Source organism: Mixophyes fleayi, chromosome 2, assembly GCF_038048845.1.
Source record: "Mixophyes fleayi isolate aMixFle1 chromosome 2, aMixFle1.hap1, whole genome shotgun sequence".
NCBI lineage: Eukaryota > Metazoa > Chordata > Amphibia > Anura > Limnodynastidae > Mixophyes > Mixophyes fleayi.
The window spans coordinates 261,381,818-261,404,384 of NC_134403.1; the positions used below are offsets into that span (position 1 = coordinate 261,381,818).

Sequence of the window (22,567 nt, forward strand, 5' to 3'; positions counted from 1 at the left end):
ATGCCCAATAAATGGAAAAGGGCCATTTCTGAGAACAACATCTCCTTACAGGTAGGGCTCGACCACCAAGAAATCATCCAAGTAATAGGCGACTCCCTGATGGCCTGTGCCTGCGCAAACACACCAGTGTAGGAATGAACTGAAACACTGGAAGACAGGAAACCACACTATCTACATAATAGCCATCATCCAACCTGAAACCTATGAAACAAAATGAGTCAGGGTGAAGCGGCAGCAAGTGAAAGGCCGACTCAACGTCCACCTTCGCTAATAATGCGCCTTTACCAAAACCACGCACCATGTCAAGGGCGGCTTCGAAAGACTGGTAAGTTACCCTACAAAACTTCTCTGGGATCGCATCGTTCACTGAAAAACCGTGGGGAAAGGAGAGGTGGGGAAAGGAGAGGTGCTGAATCAGTCTAAACTTCCCTACGGCCTTCTTAGGAACCACCCCTAGCAGGGAGACCACGAGGTCCCGGTAAGGTGGGTTCCGGAAATGTCCGCTCATGCATCCAAGCGCAACCTCCTTGCTAATCTTAGCCGCCAACACATCGGTGAACAAACTGGCAGATTTCAAACTCCCTACCCTCCCCGAATGCACTGGTCCTTCGATAGAAACACGAAACCCGTGTAGAAAACCCTCCCTCAAAATTTCCGCTTCATACTTGAGAGGGTAGTCACTGAGCCATCGACTCAGGCTAGCCACATTTATCGGTGATTCTGCCTTCCGCAGCTCCGGAGAGGGGCTGGCTACCTGCTCCCCCCCTTTTGTCCTGCTTGTCACATGACTTAGCTGGGTGACCTCCCCGCATCTAAGGCAAGTATGGGAGAATTTACACCCTAATCTGTGTGGACAACTTGCTCAGTTGAACGGATAGCAGCGACCCTTTTTGAGAAAGGGCGCACTAGACCTACCTCGCCCCGGCAGCCGCCACCTCTTCGTGGCCAAGGCACCGACCCCCCAACCATCCTTCAATCAAGTTTCCACGTCACGATAGCCAAGCATAAGGCTGGTGTGACATTCATACTTTCCCGAAACACCTCGTCATAGGCAAGCCATAACCCGAGGCCGACCAGGAGATTCGTACGACATCTGCTGGAAGAGATGTATTACTAAGAGAAGCCAGAGACATAGAGATGCAAGACATAGACCAGCGCCCATGACTAGCCGCTACCGGCAGCAACTGTGTTGCCCTATCAACTATCTCACCTTGCCGTCTGGAGCCACCCGCACTACCATCATCATCATCATCATTTATTTATATATCGCCACTAATTCCACAGCGCTGTACAGAGAACTCATTCACATCAGTCCCTGCCCCATGGGCCGACCTGCTCCTGGAGGGGGACCTACTTAAATCAGCATCACCGTGCCCGCTGACTACCGAGACTCGGGAAGAGTGCTGGTTCCATCAGGAGGTAGAACCCTGCCCCCCATAACAAAACTGAGACTGTGGGATATTCTACGAATCAGACAGAGCGCGGGACTTCACCACTATGCGGCCTGAAGGCAACCGTTTTTTCATAGGTTGCTGGGACTGATTGCTAGAGTTATGCCCATGTACAGGATACCGACTGGTATGAACAGTATGGCTGTATTCCTCATGCACAGAGGCCCTGCTGCCAGTGTGTGAAGCACCCTTACCTGTTGCACCCTTACCTGTCATACCTAAGAAGTGAATCACTAATTACACCTTCCTGCCTGTCCCCCGGGACCCCGCACCAAAATCAACAGGGAGGGGCAACCCCAAATTCTGACTATTATGTGGGGACCAGCTACTACCCCTATCAGAGGGGGGAGCCACCCTACCTACCGCCCTATGTGCCCGAGCTTGTGCAGCTCTGCCGCAAACCCCCGTCGCACCCTGAGCTCGCTCCCTGCTCAGGAAAGCGCCGGAGCAATGGCCATGGGACCTGAAATGACGTCCGTCACTTTCGGTTTGGCGGCGAAAGCTTTGGGGAATGGTAAGATGCATGCCCACTCACCCTCCTGGAGGGAGAGCGGGGCACTCTTGTGGAGAAAAGACAGGGACCCGGACCAGACGGGAGGTAGGGGGAGGACCAGACTGGGGATCCATGATGGGAAAAAGCTACCGCAAAAAACGGGAGAAAAGAAGGTAAGACACTAAAGGGGGAAGCAGGGAAAAAGAGGGCAACAAAGCGGAAGAAAAAAAAAATAGCGTCCCGACATCCAGCAGCACAAGAGACTGCTTATCCTCCATCCATCCAATATATCATTTCCAACGATCCCTCCTCCATGACATCAAATAGGCGTACTCCCTATGTCAAATTATTAACTCCCAGAGTACCACTACAGTCCACAGATCCAGCCTCAGCTTTTAAAATCCCTTGATCTTATATTCAGCCTTCAGATCCTATTCCAGAGTATTTATTCAATTCTGGAATTGTCTTCACCTGGCTTAATTTAAGGCCTAACAAGTCAATCAGGTTTTGAGGACTCAAAAATGTATTAATTAATCTGCTTGTAGGGTGTCCAAATATTGCTTTATTCTTTCAAACTGTTAAATTTAGCAAATCCATAGTAATTGTGCACGAGTGTGTAGAAAGGTTTCGGATTTAAAATCATGTTTAAGGTTGTACCATTTAGAGGTTGTGTTAACTTATTTTCACAAACAGATTCAGTGAAACATGCAATTTCACCATGGCTGCACATACTTTTGCATATTTCCTGTTTGGATTCAGATTCTCAGTGAAACTTGTGTTTTTCAGATAGTGACTCCAGGGCCAACAGAGTATCAGTCATTCTTTTCCAAAGAGCGCACATTCTTACCAAGCATTGCTCCTTTCAATGCCAGTGCTGTACGTTTTCCAGATGAGATCACAGATTTTTCGCTACATCCTAGGTAATATCTGGCTTTCCTTTTACTTTCCGTAATAAAACATATTTCTCCTTCCAATTGGGGATACTTCTACCATGGGGTATAGAATCCATTCTAGGCAATTGGGCACAACTACACAGAGTCTGAAGTTCCTCATTTCTATAACCCAAACCAAAGTTTCACAGGTTTTTTTTTAGCTATGCACTGGAGTTGGACACTATGGCACAGGGCTGCCTAATGCAACCACTTAAAGGTTTATGTTGTTTTTATTTTTAAAATTATTTCTTTCCTTTATAAGTTCCTAAGCTGCAGCATATATTGACATCCATGCAGGAGTGTCTGTCCTATGTATTGGGAGGAGGTAGCGATGCACTCTGCATCACACTGTCCCTTGTTCAGTTTGAGGAGGGCTCTGGAGGGAACACCTTATTACTGATATGCCACAGAGTGATGGACAGTCCCAAAATGACTAGCATTGAATGGCACTAGTCTCAAAATGGAGGTCATGCTCCAGAGCTGCAGACAGATTTAACAATCCTCCACTCCTCGTAGTAGTTTATATAGGACATTTTCAGCGATATATACTGTTTTCACACAGTAAGGAAACAGGGTTTTTGGTCAGTTGGCACCACTATTGACAGGCTGCTTCCACTAGCGACAGAGGGGCATACTGGGGAAATGCCATGTGGACTGGGACCTCTCTCTGTATTGGACCTCTAGGGATGGGCATACCCCAGTTCCTAGCACCTGTTGCTTGGAGAGCCTTACTTCAGAAAAGAAAGTTCCTCTCCTATCACAGATTACTTCTCAAGGAGGCTGCTCTATATTGTGAGTCTCTTTGGGAAGCCTTTTGGGCTGTTAAATTGTTTTCCATTTATGAAAGTTGTGTGTGTGAGAAATTGTTGTAGGCCTTCAATTAATCTGTAATATCTGCCTGTTTACCATTGTAATTGTGTTCTGGTCACTGAGCTATATTACGTATTCCTCCAGTTTCTGTATTATAATTGTTAAAATATCCATTCTCAGTACCAGACTTCTCATTTTTACTCTGTACCCCTGTATTCCTGCTACTATGTTGGATAAAGCGACCAATTCAAAATCTAATTCTAGAGGAGGAAAACCCATCATTTACTATGAAGCAGTGGACAGTGCTCTCTGCTTGTCTGGGTGGAATGCAGCTGAGATGGCGGAGTCTGCTTGGGAAAGATCCTTGGCTCAGTCCATTGCTGAGCTAACATGCCTCGCTGTGCATCCTTAGGAAGTGAATGAAAATCCTTCCTCCATCTCTTCATTTAGGGAAGCTGGGATTGATTCTGTTCTTCAGGAAACTATCATCCAGGTTTCTGAAGAATCTGCTATGGTGGCCCACACTGAGTCACCCTGGGCTAAAAATTTAGGGAAATCAGTATTGGGTTTGGTGTGTCTTCCTCAATGGAAGAATCTTACTCAGCCCAAAAGCACCAGAATATAGTCTATGTTCATTTTTTCATGAAGATTTGGATTTGGAATTCTCTTCACAAGAAGGCTGGGAACTGAGGTTATGAGGACCCGTCGGAATTCGAGAAAGAGTCCGTCAGAGGCAAGGCATTGGCGACCTAGTTATGCCAGTGCATCAGTCCCTTAACATGTTAAATCTGAGGCTCCTAGCAGAGACTTGGTGTAAACAAATAAAAGATTTCAAATTCAGTTTTTCCGAAGAAATAACAAAGTTCGAGTTTCCATCTAAGGTGGACACACTTGTGCCTGCCTATCTAAACCGACCGCAATACCCATGCCTAATACCGCTTCTCTCAAGGATGGCATAGACTGAAAGTATGTGGGAACTTAAGAGTTGATTTATATGACAACAGGTGCTGCTTAAAGGCCCATGTTATCATTGGCATGGATCAATTCAATAAGGCCGTAGAAAAATGTCCAGAACAGGTCACTGATGGGGTTACAATCTGACAGACCTAGTTCTAAGTTGTTTTCCCTTGATTGAACATATCAAGGAAGCATTAGAGTACTTGAGCACGGTGGCTCTGGATGCTGGTCTGATTGGATCTAGAATCTCGGTCCTTTGGCTTAGATCGTGGGATGCTGATGTGGATTCCAAAAAGACACTTGAATCCCTGGCCTTTGTGGGAATTGTGCTTTTTGGACAAAAACTTGACAAGATCAAGAGCTCTTTCCTTCCAGTGAATGCACCTGATCTAGAGGACTGAAATTTCATTCCTTTTGCTTCCCGCTTGAGTCTAAAAGTTCTAACACTAGAGTCCAAACCATTGTCATATGCAGTGGACAGCAGACATGGGTATCCAAGTGTCCAGCCCTTAAGCCCTCTAATAAACAAAGTGCATGTTGGGCTTCTATCCCATACCAATTTGTCTGCAATGGGAGCCTGCTTTCTGTTGTTCTAGGACCAATAGAGAGCCAATAAATAGGTAAGAGGCATTAAAGAGAGAGGTTATATTCTGGACATTCAGGGGCCTCATCCCATGCAATGCTTGTTTACTGGTCTTCCTCGGGAAAGGACCAAAAGTTAGGCTTTCAGGGAGGCCATTCTGTTCCTGCTGTTATCAGTAATAATCTTCCTATTCCCAGAATAGCAGAATGATGAGGGGTTTTATTCAACAATCTTTCTGGTTCAAAAACTGGAGAACATCTGTTGACCCATGTGAAGAAACCAAGGATCAGGTTGAAGGACTGTTAAACTTTTGAAAGGTCCCGACCTTTCAACTACCATTGGAATAAATGTTGACACTGATGATTGGACTTTTATTTAAATGGTGCCTCTAAACACAGGTCTTTTGGGCTCACTTTATCCAGTGGTTCAATGTGATTTAATACTGTACATGTGTATTAAAGTTGTATCACGAATGTTGCTCTATATATTGTGAATATCAGTATGCCAATGTTGTGATATATTTCTAAGGTTATTATTAACACAGTTGTGTACTTGACAATAGGTATTTATTTATGTTCGGAGTCCAAGGTGTTGATCATAAATTATCAGAAATTTAATCAGGTGTTTTTGTGCCTCCTATTTGAAACTAGTCTGCAAAGAGCTTTCTTCCCAGAGCAAAAATTAGGGAGAGCTATCTTGACTTGACTATCAAAAGAACATACTGTATGTCCTCCTCTGCATTCAGTTATTGGGGTAGATTCTCTCCACCTTTGAATCAATCCAACATGAACGCTTCTCCTCACGGACTTTTCAAAACAATATTCTGACAAGGTTATCCAGGTTCAGACTTTGGCTAGTTTCCCAATTCTTGAGGTCACCTCGAACATGACAGTCCCTACTGTGGTGATTAAAAGCGGACAATTTGAACAAGGGACACCATTGGAATCGGTGATGCTTCATCTTTGTCTGCAGGGTCATTGGTCTTGTGACGAAGCAACACTTCCTTTCAATGTCCTAGAGCTGTGACAATCACTTTCCTAAAAGGCAACGCCACTGGTGAGGTATATATACATTATCAAGGTCGAACCAAAAGCTCCCTAGTGATGAAAGAATCAGATCTTGACCTAGATCTTGAGATGGGCATAAAGGTATGTCCTAGCAATTTTGACAGTTTACATACCTGGAGTGGAGAATTGAAGAGTGGATTTTCTGAGCAGACAATCCATTGGAGGTGTTCCACCAAACTGTGGAAAGCTGTAGTCAGCCAGAGGTCAACATGATGGCTTGTTGGCTGAACCACAAGGTGGGTGGGTGCTGATTGAGGACTAGAGATCCACAACCGTTCTTGGTTAACACCATGGTACCGTGGGACTATCTACTAATATACCTTTTTCCACCTATAGCTATGCTACCCCGGGATTAAAGAGAGCCTAAAGAAAAAGAACACTATTGACCCTGGTAGCTCCACATTGTCCGAAAAGATCATAGTACACTAATGTTCTATGGATGGTGCAAGTCCAGCATGGAGGTTTCCACTGAGGACCGATCTTCTAAGTCAGGGTTCATTTCTGCACCAATACTTAGTTTGACTGGCTTTAATGGCGTGACTAATAGAGAGGAGGAGCTTCAGACTTTGTGTGGTTGTTAACCCCTAAGTGCCCAGCTCCTAAACCAGCCTCTATATCCTATGGTAGCAGTGTCCCAAAAAGGAAACAGAGTAATGGCTTTAACATAAGTACAAAAATCCTCTTTTTTCAGCATTAAATAAACATAAATATAGAATAAACTACAAAGCAGGAATATTTTGATTAGAAATCAGTATTTCATATATTTATTATTATAACATTAATATTGTACTTTTATGGAAAGATATATTGTTTATTTGGCAATTAGTGATGTAAAAAAATATGAGTGTAATGACAAATGTCACAAATATTTCAGTATTAGAAACTGTTATAAAACTCTTTTTGTATTCTAACAAATAACTTGTACCATTTTGTAGGTTATATGAAGTCACAGAGTTTTGAAAAAATTGCTGCAACTGCAGCCTCATTACAAAATTCTTCAGTGTTTCTTAATAACCTTATAATCTACAGTAGAAAATGTTTATCCCAATATTATTTTCCTTTAACAAATAATAATATACATCATCATAGCCCTGGAACATATGAGCTTCACACAGAACAGGGCAGGAAGGTATCCTGGCCTGGGAAGTTCGGATCTCCTGACTGGTCAGCCGTACCAACTCTTAAGAAAAGGACAGTGAGGGCAGAGGTAAGAAGTATAGTTCAATCTTTTTTTATTTAAAGTTTAAATTGGCTGCCTCTGCAGCAAAGTGTTTCATAGCTAAACTCAGCTAATTGAACTTTTCTACAAGTAGGACAAATATTTACTGGCCCTATGATTATGGGGCATATTTATCAGGTGAAAAGCCCTATGGCGATGTTTTCACCAGCGTTAGGGCTGCACCCTATAAATGAAGGGGGCGCAGTAAGAGGTAAGCTCAGGGGAAGCCTATTTAACAAGCATTGCAGCAGTACATGTGCCGTACATGACATACTGCATGGCATACTTGTTCTATTATTGCCATATTACATCATATCAGGTCCACATATAATATATCCCCTCATACTGACCTAGCGAAGCAGTAAGTTAACTCTTACAGCTCCAGACCTGTATCACCAATGCAGCTAAGTATCTCTCAGCTGCTACGCCAATATTTTATTGGTAAATTGCGGCTACATATGAGTCTTAATCAGCCTCATCGCCACATTTTAATAAATGGAGCCCTATATCCACTTGTTTCACACAGCTTAGTTGCCTATTAATCCATTATAAATATCACTTCAGACTTTTATACTTAGGAGGGGATGTATTAGTAAAGACATGTTCCAAACATGGCTGCCCCAATTTGACATCAATTAAAGTTAACTTGTTAATGCCCACCCATTGTAGATTTACAGCAAGCCTGTATTCATGTGCCATAAAACTGACTGCAGCTGTACATAGAAAAATAGAATTTGACTGGTCCATCTAGTCTGCACTTTTTTGGGTGTTTTTGGTTTGTTTATTTATTTGTACTTATTTATCTTTGTTTTTGTGGATTTTTTATTTTTAAATACTTTAGATCTAACACTTAATACTTCTAAATACAAGGACTCTGGTGATCACAGGTCTAGATTTATCTGGCTACAAAACTATAAATGAACATGTTAAATGTTGCCTGTGGCTGGATATAGAAGTAATCTAATATTTTTCAAACTTTTTAAGTTCCCCTTTAAATGCAAAAAGTAGAATTTCCATATTTTAAGGCAGGTCTGTAGACATTATTGTATTCAGTCTTCACCTCCCGGCTGTCCGTTTGTACCGTTAGCCAATCAGATCATGAGAATGTTCACAGCAGCAGATGAGTGTGCTGTACATGTTGGAGCAAGTGGCTTGTCCACTCAGATGACTGTGTGCTGCATGTGACAGGGGTAGTGTCACAATGTGAGAAGGGACATGAATGTCAGCAAGAATCCACAGTCTGAGTTACATAGTCGGAGGTGCAGGGTCCCCAAGAGCACAGTAGTAATGATGTGAGACTCCTGTCACAATAGTGCAGAACGATTGTGGAGTTAAACATACCTCGATGTAAAATGAAATTCATACATCCAACTTGTTTGTTTTGCATTTCATCAATATCCACCTACAATGCTTTCCCTATTGAAATAACAAACATGTTCTTTTGTACCACAGTGAATTTACACTGCTTACATTGTGAGAAGCTTTTCACTTTGTATTCTTATTCCTCTTTCCAGCTGATGACGGACAAAGAATTTCGGAAGAACAGGAATCGAGTCGCATATCTGAGTCTGTATGAGTAATAACCAGATTTCAGCATGTGCATAAAAGTCTTCCACTTGCCTCTGACTGCAGATAATATTGTCTATTTAATAACAACCTGAATAATAAATTAAAGAATTGAGGATCTATCTGTCTTTCAATGTCTTGTATGAATTTGAAAAATTATACTAAGAATAATTTTTTAACCTACCATAAGGAATGTGCCTAACCATAAAGATGCCTAAAGCAGGAAATGACACCGTGCCCCTCTAACTTTGGTTTAGGGTAATGTACACTTATACCACTTTCATACTGCCGCCCCTGCAATATCCCGGGTTTTTGAAGCCGGGTTTTTGCAGGGTCTCGGAGCGTCCCAGCTCAGAAACACCATTCATACTGCACCTCGGACCCGGGAATTTCCCGGGTTGACCCCATTCATACTGCACAAGTCTGTGCCCTGGCAATTTGTGGGAGTCATCACCAGAGCAGTTTTCATTGGCTGAAAAATGGTGATGTCATTGAAAGGTGACTGGTTAATGCTGGAACACAGCATTTATATGTCTCATAATCTGGGGATGTGATGATTCACGCAATCAATATAATAATGTGTATAGTATTTGGGATCTAAGTACCTTTATTCATCACTCAGCGACTGAACTTATCATTCGGATTCCTGCACAATATTTACAAAAAGGTATGGTAAGAAGGTGTGTACCAAGATATTGTGATTTAAAGGTGCAGGGATAATAACTATTGGTGTTTAGAATTTAATTTTACTCTATGGTAATAAAACGAGGCAGCAACTTGACATGTACATTGAGCTTTCTTCTTTGTGACCCCTCTGTGGCTGAAGAATGAGCATTATACAGCTGCAGGGACTGGCTAAATGACCTTTAATTGTTGATGACCTTTATATACTACTTATATTCCAAATTTAGTGTACTTGTAGCTCTATTCTGGTTGATGTTCTTAATTTTCTCACAATGCAAACCCAATTACTACATTTTACTCTTTCCCCTTTTAATAAAGAATAAAGAAAACTGAGAGGTCACCTTCAGTTCCAAAAAATGTATGTACACAGCACAGTAGAATCACTGTGAGATATGCTGCACACAGATCTGTACTATAAAACATACCCCTCACCATTGCCCCACAGTTCTTCATGATTCACTGACAGGCAGACAGCCAATCATCTTGTTTTCTGTGCAACCCGGGAATTACCCCTCGATAAATCCCGGGTTGAAGACCCGGGTTTTTAGACCCGGGATTTTTGACTTGTACCATTCATACTGCACCAAGACCCGGGTCGTTTGAGCTCGACCCGGGAAAAACCCAGGATTTTGGTGCAGTATGAATGGGGTATTATTAAACCTACCAATAAGGTAGAGAGTACTTATTTGCATTTACAGCAATAAAAGAATCAATTTAAATTAATTACCTACACCTGGGATGGGAAGCCAGATACACTTCAAGGGCAACATGTGCGGTTCTCTAGCACAACCACAACAACAAATTTGCAGTATGCTGGTTCCAACAAATTCCTTTATATTGTGCTATTGGTTTTGGCACAAGCATATGTTTTAATTTTGGATCTGGATTTCATTAAAATGGTCAAAACAGGTAAAATTATATATATATTTAAGCTACATTTTTATTTATATCATTAACATTAATTTACAGCCGTTTGCAGTGTATTTTCAAATGACCACCTCACAACTGTCAATATATTCACCAATAATAGCCAAAGGCGTCAGCATGCTAGCTGGCTAAAAATAGTGGCATTGCACTTAAAGGAAAGATGTACAATACCTTTGAAACATAGTGACACAGCAGTGGCAGATAGGATGACAGTTTAATAAAGTAATGTGAAATGATTTGAGAAAATTGTATTTTATTATCAATGGCATACAGCATGTGTGATGTGTGACACGGAGAGAGAGAGAGAGCAGCGGCAATAATAAAAGGTAATTTTAGAATAGATGATACACCAGGACAGGCAAAGCCCATAATGTAAAATGGTGCAAGATCGACTTGCCCATGGGACCTTCCACCCACCCTTTTGTTGTATATTAAAAAGGATATGCATGGGGCGTCGCCTGACTGCCATCTCTAGTGGACGTGCGGTACTGGAGCTCCGCTGGTGTTCATGCTATAATGCTTTTTTTTGGGTTCAGTCTCCACTATTTAAAGACCGTGAGTCACCAGCCTTAGCCCCTCTGCCTCCCGGGACCTGATTCGGCTGTAGATGCCCCTCGCCTTTCTGGTGTGGCTCTCCCCTGTGCTTTGAGGCCCAGCCCATCACCATCTTGCTGCAGAGTTTCCCAGTCCCTGGGGCTCCCCTGCTGCCCGGATACTGCACCCTGCAACAGCGCTTACTCTCTGATCGGTCCCCTGCCTGCTTCTCTGGAGTAAGAGCCCCTGGTCCCAGCTGTGACACCCGCGGGAAGCCCGCATTGAATTCTTGGTCACCTCTGACCCCTCCCATTGCTGACCAGCTACCTCCTTAGGACAAAGAGCATACCTACTGCAGCACACAACTGTGTGCTGCAGCAGCAATCCGGTGAAATCTGGCTGGCTTCATTTCTCACTGGGTCCGGTCTGCAGCTGCCCCCTCTGACTGGTGAGTTACACTGCGTGCTTCTCTTCTCCCAGTCAGGCTGTTATTCAACTGTGCACCCCTATAAGGATATATTTTCTTAGACAGCCAATCTGCTCTGCGCTCATGCCACTTCAGGCTCATCCAGGAGGCCTGGGATTTCAACTGCTATATTATTGTGATGTGACTGTCACTCCATCACATCATTCCTGAGTGGCTTTTTTTGATCGAATTTTCTACTCTACCCGCCTCCACCCACCCCTTCCCCCGGATTCATCTCTGACTCTGTTTTGCCTAATTATGCCGAATAAGCAAAAAAAACTCACTCTAAGGGCATGCCCTACTACTACATTAATAAGTCTTCCTAAATCTCTGGAATCGATCAAGCAGATTCCCCCCAGTTCCTTACCAGACTCCAACTCCAGTTACTCCAACTCCAGTTACTAAAAAAGAACTTCCTCTCTTTGATCAAGGAAATGAAAGATCTTCGCTCCTTGGGCCATACTGAGGTCCAACATGCTCTTCATAGTCTGCGATCTGAGGTGTCTGCGCTGGGCTCCCGCACTAACCACATCGAAAGGAAGACGAAGGACATTGTCTCAATTTAAGACTCCACTGTGGACAATCTATCTAAGTTTAATCAGGAGCTTAATGTTATCCATGATTGCCAAGAAGATATGGACAATCGTGCCTGGAGAAACAACCTCCGAATCAAGGGCATCCCAGAGTCTATTCAATCTGTCCACCTTGATCCCTACCCTCAGAAATTATTCTCACAGCTTGCCCCAGAAGTTCTGGAAGATCGGCTCCTTATGGAAAGAGCCCACAGAGCTCTTAAACCCTGCCCATCTTATTAATCTGTAACTAGAGACGTCATCCTCCATCTACATTTTTTCACGACCAAGAAAGCTGTTTTACAAGCTGTGAAGATACCGGGTTTATCTCGCCCAGTGCTACCCACTTCACGCTGGCTGGCCACCCAGGGTGCCTCACTATGCCAGAGAAGTCTACCCAGTACCTTCTAGGATTCATATAGTCACTCAGGCAAATTAGGTTGGAAAGTAAAACAATATATTTATTGTAATAAAAACAACACTAGAATATTATGTACAAACAGTAAAGAACTGCCTGGAGCTCTAACTGATTGCCAGTGCAATGTTGATTCCTCAGACGCCAACCTGGTTTCTAGCAGTCTGCAGTCTATTCAGTTATTTCTGCCCAGACAATGCAAAAAATATATAGAACTCCAATCAGGCGCTAGGATATAGCAAAAATAGGGATCACACTCCCACAGATCCTTACTGCATCTCTAAAAGGGTAGTGTTAGTTCCACAGAAAAGTATCACACATAAATGTATCACACAAAAATACAGTATACAGTGCAAAACAGGAGCTGTGGATAGTGTCCTAAAAATAGTGTGTCAATGTATAAACAATGGTAATGAAGGAACAGATCGCTGATTGTACATAAAAATAGACAATATTTAATTAATACAAATTGATAAAATAAATAACAACATTGAATTATTCCATATCACACAAGCAATAAAAATATCTAACTATAAATTCGCAACCATCATAAGAAACAGACAATGTCTTTTAATACTCTCCCGCCATGGATAAAAATCCTTAATACCGCATGGAGTGATGTTCATACAAGCGATGTTCATACACAGCTTGTCAGTCGCGGCTTTGTTGTGTGGTTAGGGAATCCTGTGATGTCAGAACAGGTTGCCAGGTAACCGTTCTTGATTGTAATTGGGCCCAACACGTTTCGTCATAAATCCATGCAAAGGAACCTAATCAGGCCACCCATCTTTGTATATGTAGCCAACAGTTCTGTTCCAGAGACACAACCCAGTCCAGGCACAGACAAATCCTCAGGCGTGACAGGGACCCTCTGTCATGCAGGCACTGATAGGTGTGTTAATATACGGCCTCTGTATCTGATACTTATTTCTGTGTTTTGAACTTGCTTTTGGATTTCTAAGACCAGCTACTGTTTAACCTCTTCGAACCTTGCTTACTGACATTGCTACAGTGTACTAACCTTGTTCTGAATACTTGAACTTGCTACAGTTTAAAACCTCTGGAACTTCACTTACTAGTTTAGTTATACTATGCACTGACCTGGCTCTAAACAATTGAACTCGCTACAGCTTAAACCCAGTGGTGCACGCAGGGGGGTTTCTGAGTCTCTAGAAACCCCCCCCCTGCGCTAACTAAGTGGCCACTGTCCTATACAGCAGCCGCGGCGCTGTCAAAGAAGCGCCCGCAGCGGTGCTGTATTGTATACAGCACCGCCGCAGACGCTTCTTAGACAGCGCCGCTGCTGCTGTATAGGACAGCGCTGGCTAAACGGAGCTGCTGCGCATGCGCAGCAGCTCTCTCTCGAATTTTTTTTTTTTTTGGGGTGGCGGGGAGAAACACCCCCCCCTCCCCAACAATCCTCCGTGCGCCCCTGAAACCCTGTGGAAGTCTCCTGACTGATCTTCTGCTATATTGGAAACTACTCTCCTGGAACCACCGTCTCAGCAGCTTCTCGAATCACTTCCCAGCCAGCTTCACCAGAAACTCCTCTCTGGTCAGCCTGCTTTCAGCCTTCTGAATCTGTCCATCGGAATAAGGTAACAGAACTACGTTTCTTACTGTTACCATGATATACTCATAGACAACTATGCTTGAAACTCAGTAATTCTAGTGTAAATCTGTTCTGTTTATATAGTGAAAGCCTATAGAGGACCTGAGAAGGGGGAACCAGAGGGAACTTATTATATCCAAAGGGTCAGTACAGGTGCATGTGTTACAGAAACACTTCAATTGTGAGTAGAAAGTCTCTCCACCTATATAACAATCAATCATATAACTTCACTTTCATCCAGAAATACTGCACCAAGAATACTTCTGGTATGCTCATGTATGTCCGGATGATATGAAGGTGACCAGAAGAGGCCATATGAGGCTAAGCACTCAGACCATGGAATCCCTTTTACACCTTTCGGATCTATTCAATTATTACTTATAATTCACAAATGGAATCAACAATACTACTCTAATTATATTATATACTTATAGGGCTGATATGTTTTTTTCTCAGCCCAGCACTGCCTCTAGAATTTGGGATTGCAGCTATCTGGAAAAAGCATTTCTAAATGCCTATCAAAGATACACAAAATAATATAGTTTATGCTGCTAATACATTTTTGGAACTCTCTCATTCTCTATCAGTATTATGTTACCCATGAAACTATTGTGGAAATATCACACTGTTTTGTAATTGTTTGATAGGCTGTGACGTTTTTAAATGAATAAAGTGGTAATTTATGGCTTGTAATAATGCAAAAAAATATAACACTTTCTGTAACTTGCGTCAACTGAAAACAGCTTCTAACTGTACAAAAATATGCTATGAGTAATGTGAAAAAAAACAAGATCCGGTGGCTTCTACATGAGAATGAAAAGAGTCAGGTTTATTTTGTAATCAAATATGCTTCTGGAAAGTATTCACAGTAGCATAAATTAGCCATTCAAGTTCCAAGACACTACTCCCCTTCTGGTAATTACATTGGTATGTATATATTCAAGAAATGAAAAGAGAAAAACTATTGTATGGTACATGCAAAGCACACAATGATTTTGCTGAGAAAACCGTTCCTTTTTCCGCACACACTGCTTTCCTCTTGGTAATTACACAAGTATTGTATATCAGGAGGTAAAACTTATCTTAACCATCTTGAATATTGAAGCCTATTTCCTATTTTCTGCACATAAGATATATAGAAACTAATGAATAAAAAAGGGTTCATATAATACCCCATTCATACTGCACCAAAATCCCGGGTTTTTGCCGGGGCGAGCTCAAACGACCCGGGTCTTGGTGCAGTATGAATGGTACAGGTCAAAAATCCCGGGTCTAAAAACCCGGGTCTTCAACCCGGGATTTATCGAGGGGTAATTCCCGGGTCGGACCCGGGTTGCCTGCACTATGAATGGTGCAACCCGGGTTTTTCAACCCGGGTTGCACAGAAAACAAGCTGATTGGCTGTCTGCCTGTCTCTGGAGGATGATGTCATCGGTGGGAGCCCGTGGAAGATTCAAAAAGGAGTTTAGGAGAAATGGTGGATGGTGGAGTGCAGATCAAGCTGAAGCAGAATCGGAGTTTGTTGGAGAAAATTGCTTTTATTTCACTGAAAAAGTGTCACCTCAAAAAACCAGTCACCTTTCAATGACATCACCATTTTTCAGCCAATGAAAACTGCTCTGGTGATGACTCCCACAAATTGCCAGGGCACAGACTTGTGCAGTATGAATGGGGTCAACCCGGGAAATTCCTGGGTCCGAGGTGCAGTATGAATGGTGTTTCTGAGCTGGGACGCTCTGAACCCCGGCAAAAACCCGGCTTGAAAAACCCGGGATATTGCCGGGGCGGCAGTATGAAAGCGGTATAAGTCTGTAAAGAGAGGGTGTAAAACCTTTTTTGCTCCGGGGAAAACTGAGTAAATGTGAATTTAAAAATGTAAAATATGTAGAATTTGCTACAGGAAAAGGAACCCTCTCCTCTCCTGTAACACATTTGGCCCCCTTCACCTCTGTAACACATAGAAAGTATATAGTAATCACAATGGTGCATATCATTTTGTGGAGCAATGCAAAACCGATATTTCATTGTGTGGTCTGAGATTATTGTAAAGAAAAAAAAGGGCACATTATTAACGGCTTTCCTAGCTGTGCTGAAGGATGTATGGCTAATGAATTTGCACGAGTTCAGGCTGTAATGGGACTAAATGATAAGAGGTTGCATATGATGCTTTTGCAATGTGCACCTTAAGCAACTTTTCTACTTCTTTGCACACCTTTGTGCACATCCTGTTCTGCGAAGACACCTCCTGAAAGCAGAGAGTAGGAGTGCACCTTAATGTATTCAGGCTTACCATCCAGGCGCACTGGTGCAAACCTAAAACTTAATCTGGGGTACAGCCATTCTGCTATATGAGAGTCTGACATTTCAGATTTTGAAACTGTAATAAGGGAACCCACATTTCTCAACCATTTGGAAATGTGAGGATGAATAGTAATAATAATGATTTAGACGTAGAAATTGAGGAGGCTACTTTGGAAATTGCAAATGCGCAAGAGGATGAGGGGGATAATTGTGGATCTGAAAATGAAGGTGTTGTACTTAAAAAAGATAAGGAGAATGATGATGATTGTGTCCAAGTAAGGCAGCCACCAATGTTACCACCTCATGCCCATGATAAGTGCACCTCATGCCCATTGTGATGTCAGGGCATGAGACCAAAAAAATCTCTTGTGGTTGGAAATATTTTTATCCCAACCCAGACAGCATTTGTCAATGCATCTGTAGTCCTTGGGATGCCACGATAAATAGAGGTAGGGACATTGATCATCTAGGCACTTCCTTCCTGTTACGCCGTTTGCAGCGAGTTCATTCAAGTACTTTTTCAAAAGGTGGAAAATTCTGTATAGTAGCAAGCAGCCTAGCATCAGCAAGCAGCTGAATGGATAGACACGTCATGCAATCTTCACCATCCACACCTTCATCATCAACCTCCTCATTATCAGTATGTAGTCCAGCATCCAATTTTTCAATTCAATCTGACTCCTCTAATGCAATCCATGATTCCCAAGAAACATCTTTGTGCACTACTGCTGCTGCTGGGGGTGACATTTCTATACAGAAGGGAAGCAAGAAGAGTAAAGCTGGGTACACACTACAGAATTTTCCACCAACTTTTTATGCCGAGCGATTTTACATGCGATCGATGTTCCGATCGCTTGGTCCATGGACTGCATACACACTAGCCTTTAAAAAGTATAATGATGTTTCTCTGCGCGGTCTATCCACAAAGCTGCCTTTCCTCTTAAAATGCACAATCCCCAATTTGTGCAGTAATAATGGTTTGGATAAAAAAGTATTAAGAGAAATGGGCGCTACCGGATATCACATAAAAAAAGGCAGATAGAACCATAGCTATCCTACTTTAAACTGTGAGATGATCTTGCAGTATCTAACACATGGAATCCAAAACACATAAAAAATAACAATAAAAAAACAATTTACATGGTGATAAACACCCATAAAAGTCTGTATAGTTCAATTACTGTGTATATTCATTCTTCTCTGTTGCACCAAATCTTTTATAGTCGCTGGTCAGATAGATGAGCATGTAAAAAAAGAGAATAAACAAACATAGTGCAACCTGTATGTATATCGAAATATGAAGGAGAAAAAATCCTTTAGAACACAGCAGCTACGGAAGCGTAGTGTTCAGGGCTTCCGTAGCTGCTGTGTAGATGACAGTGTAAGGAGGAGCAGAGAAGAGCTGCTCTGCCTGTCAGGCATAAGATTATTGAATCGAAACGCGTCGGCAGTGAGTGACGTCAGACGCTCCGATCGGGACTCCTTTGGTGCGAGGACCCTGCCCCTTTAGGAAGCGATAGTTGCGGGAGTTCTACCCGGGACACTCCGTGCTGAGTTTTATTTGTCATCATGCTTATCGTTTTCAGCTAAAGGGTAAGAGGCCATCCACCCTCGGTGTAGGAGTTTTTTAAATATCAAGAATGTATGCATGAAGTTTTTTCTGTACAAGAACGGTTTTAGCTTTTTATATGTTTGAAATAAATTGAAAAAGGATTTTACACTATGGAGTACTGTTTTTCTCCCATGTTTATATAACGGTGGAGTGGAATCTGGTATTTCGGATACAAAGTGAATAAGAAGACATCTGTTCAGTGATATGCCTGATTTCTAGCTGACTCTAGTGAGTACATATCCATAAGGGGTAAAGAAGATTTGACACATGAGGTGGTTGTTTACTTATATGCTTCCTTTGAGATTGGTTCTAGTAAGTGCATACCCTGGAGGGGTCTAGCACCTCCCCCATTTTTCACGTGGTGTTCCCATTAACAACATTCCCACACGGGTTCTAAAGGATTTTTTCTCCTTTATATTTTGATATACATACAGGTTGCACTATGTTTGTTTATTCTCTTTTTTTACATGCTCATCTATCTGACCAGCGACTATAAAAGATTTGGTGCAACAGAGAAGAATGAATATACACAGTAATTGAACTATACAGACTTTTATGGGTGTTTATCACCATGTTAATTGGTTTTTTATTGTTATTTTTTATGTGTTTTGGATTTCATGTGTTAGATACTGCAAGATCATCTCACAGTGTAAAGTAGGATAGCTATGGTCCTATCTGCCTTTTTTTATGTGATATCCGGTAGCGCCATTTCTCTTAATACTTTTTTATACACACTAGCCTTGTTTAGGACGATAAAGGGAAGAGCGGACGTCCCTTTAGCGACTTTTTACAGCCATGTTGTCGTGAACAATGATTTTAATTTCGTACACACTGCAGCGACATTTGCGGGAAATGTAACGAGATACCAAAGGCATTAGCATAAAGGGGCAGAGCTTTCGCTAAAGTTAACACCCAAAGCTGCATAAAAAGAGAAGACTACACTGTCTCTTCATTCATTTCTATAAAATAGAAGTTTAGTAATATACATTTAATTTAGAAAAACATTTAACTGCTTAAGTGTAATGCAATGAATATTCCCTAATAATAAAATCCCTTTGTATGTAATGGAATGCTCCATTCTCGGCGTGCATCATCGCTGATTGGTCCACAGCAGAAACAAACGCCCATGTCTGAGTGTATAAAATGACAGAGGAACCTGTTTGGCGCCGAGGAGCGTCAGAAGATGGCGAGTGAGCAAGTGGCAGTGGGGGTTGCGGGTGAGAAGATGTCAGTGGGGTTGTGGGTGAGGAGAAGGTGTCAGTGGGTGTTGTAGCTATGGAGACGGAGACGGAGATAGAGTCTGAGATGGTGCTGGAAGGGCTAAAAATTTTTGGAAAAGTTAAGGTGGGGGATGGAGATACTCAAGAAGAGCAAAGAGCAAATCCAATGAGCCCAAGAGCGGTGGAGATGATGGTAAAAGTACTGGACTAGGACGACAACGACATTAAAAAAGGTCAGTACTAATTTGTAACCTAGGCCTGTTTAGATACCACTGATACCACTAATGTTACACCTGTTAGCAAACAAGAAAAAATTGAAAAAGAAAAATATACTAAAAAAGTTCTACACGAAGGTATGTCAGTGAACATGTTTAGACAACTAAATGCTTTGGGCACATACCTGTACCGTTATAATAACCAAAATGGCGCCTGTTTTCCAGAATGCTCGGAGGTTAAGCCCGCTATTATTGCTATTTCGCCACAGGGACCAAAATATAAACTGATCTCGAGCAGTGTGAAAGGTGAGAAAATGAGAGTATTTATGTCGTTATATATAAATTACAGATATAGAAGTTAAATGGTAAACATTTTTTTATTTCCTTGTATCGTAGACAAAGAAATCAAAGGGAATAGAAACCCAAGCCACATCAAGACCTGTTCTGCCACAAACCAGTAGCACCTTTAAAAATACTAAATACTAAAAATAATACTCTGCAGTACTCAGCTCTCTGATTGGTATGGGCGTGCTCACTTCTCATGCAGATCTTTCATACAGCTGTGTGTGTTAAAATTTTTGGACCTTTTTCCTGCAATAAAAATGTTGCTTGAACACTGTGTGGTTTATTCTGGGTTCTTCTCAATTATAAGTTAATCAAGGTTAATATAACTTTAATAGGTTATAAAGGTATAAGTGTATAAAGAGTAAATATGAATAACACACGTGCTTTACACAAGTGTAATGGTCTGCAGCCAGACAGGTGCAATATACATTGATACAAAACACTAGTCAGTGATGTGCGGATTCCGCACCACGTGGGACTGGGACAGACATCAAAAAATTAACATACACACGCCCCCCAGATTGAGGAAGTATCGGAGGATTGTCGTGGATCGGTCGGAAGTTTATACACACTACACAGCGGAAACGAGATTGGAACGAAAATATTAAACGGTACGACCAACCAAATGAGGCGACAATCGTCCATGTGGGAAGACTTTCGACCATCGTATCACTGCACACACTGACCCGACTTTTGAACGAGCGGTCATATGTCGGCTGTTTGAGGCGATTATTGGACGAAAACAGTGTAGTGTGTACCCAGCTTTAGCAAGAGGAACCAAGTATGGCAGTCAGCACCGTGTTGCAGAGTGGATCACTAAACCATGACATCTATGTTAGCGTTGGATGGGCGCCAATTTCCACCATGAATGAATCAGGTTTTAGCCAATTAGTTGAGGTCATGTGTGCACACTACCAAATGCCATCTCAATTCTATTTCCACCCGAACAGCAATTACTCTACTGTACCGGGAGGTTAAAGAAAAAGTAATTCAGTCCCTTGAAGAATGCCATTGTACCAAATATTCACTTACCTACAGATATGTGGACAAGATGTAGTGGTCAAACAAAAGACTACAGCCCAGTGGGTAGGTGTATTGCATTCAGCAGCAGTAATGCTTGTAGCTTCATCATCATCCTCCTCAGCCTTTCAGCATAGTAGGGCTAGCACAATGCCAAGTTATTGACAGGCAAGCTACTCTCTGTATCACTGGTTTCACAAAGAAACATACTGGTGACAATCTGTTGGAAAAGCTCAGAAATGTCATAGCAAAATGGCTTAGCCTACTAAGACTCTGCTTAGGTTTCCTCATTGCCAATAACGGAGTGAACATTGTGTGTGCATTACAATGTGAATTCCAACACGTACTAAGCTTTGCATATATAATCAACTTGGTGGTGCAGAAATTAGAGGTCAGTACAGAAGATGCTGTTTGTGGCCCGTAAAATTTCTTGCCTTTTTTGACATTCAGTGACTGCATGTAGAACATTGCAGAAGCTGCAAAAAAAAATATCATCTGCCATATCACCACCTGAAGCAAGAGGTAGTAACGAGGTGAAATGCTGCGGAATCAGTGGCGCTATATAACTAAATGATGATGATGCCACACTTTATATGCTTCAGCGACTAGAGGAACAGCAATAGACTATGAGATAGGGAGAGGGGGACATGTTACTTTACTCAAGCACACTATAGAATTGTATTTGTTTTATCCAAGGTATGTAAACTATTTGAAATTATAACAAATGAAGTGGGTTCAGACACTGCCAGCTTGTCAACTCATACCTCTAATCTAACTACTGTAAAAACACCTGGATAAGTGATAAAAGTAGATGAAACTTAGTGATTCTGCAAAGTATGTTGGCCTTGTAGATCAAGTTCTTTATTCATTTCGCCAGGACCCAAGGATTTGCAGCATCTTGAAATTGGATCACTACATTTGGAGACCATGCTTGATCGTAGGTTTAAGTCATATGTAATGTCTTTATTTCCAACTCACAGAAATCTTCACAGATGCACACAGCTCCTTGTGAAAAAGCTGTCGGCTCATCGCACATAACATGTCTCCTGCTTCAGCTTCTCCTACAAATGCTACTGCCAGAATAAAAACTTACTTTTTCTAAGAGTCACACTGATGATGAATCAGCTCAGCACCAGGGCCGTAACTAGGGCTGTACGACAGGGGGCGACCGCCCAGGGCGCATCGCTGAAGGGGGGCACAATTTAGGAATATTTTAGGTTAACTTGGTGAAAATTGAAGGCTAGGGGGGCGTCATTTGTCTTTCTCGCCCCGGGAGCTAGAATTCTAAGTTACGGCTCTGCACAGCACATCAATGTGAAAGGTTATTATGCACATATATATTGACACCTCTACCATGTCTTAATCTGATACACCTTGTATTAGTAGAATGCTGGAGGATTACTTTAATGAAAATGTTTAAATTAGCACCTCAGACAGTTCACTTGAATTCTGGGAGAAAAAAAAGGCAATTTCAAGCCCCTTGTACAATCTAGCTATGGTGTACATAAGCTGCCCGCCCTCCAGTGTGTACTCAGAAAGAGTGTTTAGCACAGCTGGGAACAGTGT

The 22,567-nt window shown here is 42.1% G+C and overlaps 1 protein-coding gene across 1 annotated transcript in view; it reads left to right on the top strand.

The window, feature by feature from the left end:
- Positions 1–9,198, top strand: part of CIMAP3 (ciliary microtubule associated protein 3) — a 31,677-nt gene extending 22,479 nt beyond the window's left edge. Inside the window, exons 4-6 of the mRNA XM_075198147.1 lie at positions 2,731–2,864; positions 7,383–7,500; positions 9,027–9,198. Of these exons, the coding sequence (XP_075054248.1) occupies positions 2,731–2,864; positions 7,383–7,500; positions 9,027–9,092 (318 nt within the window). The 3' untranslated portion in view covers positions 9,093–9,198. The remainder of the gene's footprint in view (positions 1–2,730; positions 2,865–7,382; positions 7,501–9,026) is intronic.
- The last annotated feature ends 13,369 nt before the right edge of the window (positions 9,199–22,567 follow it).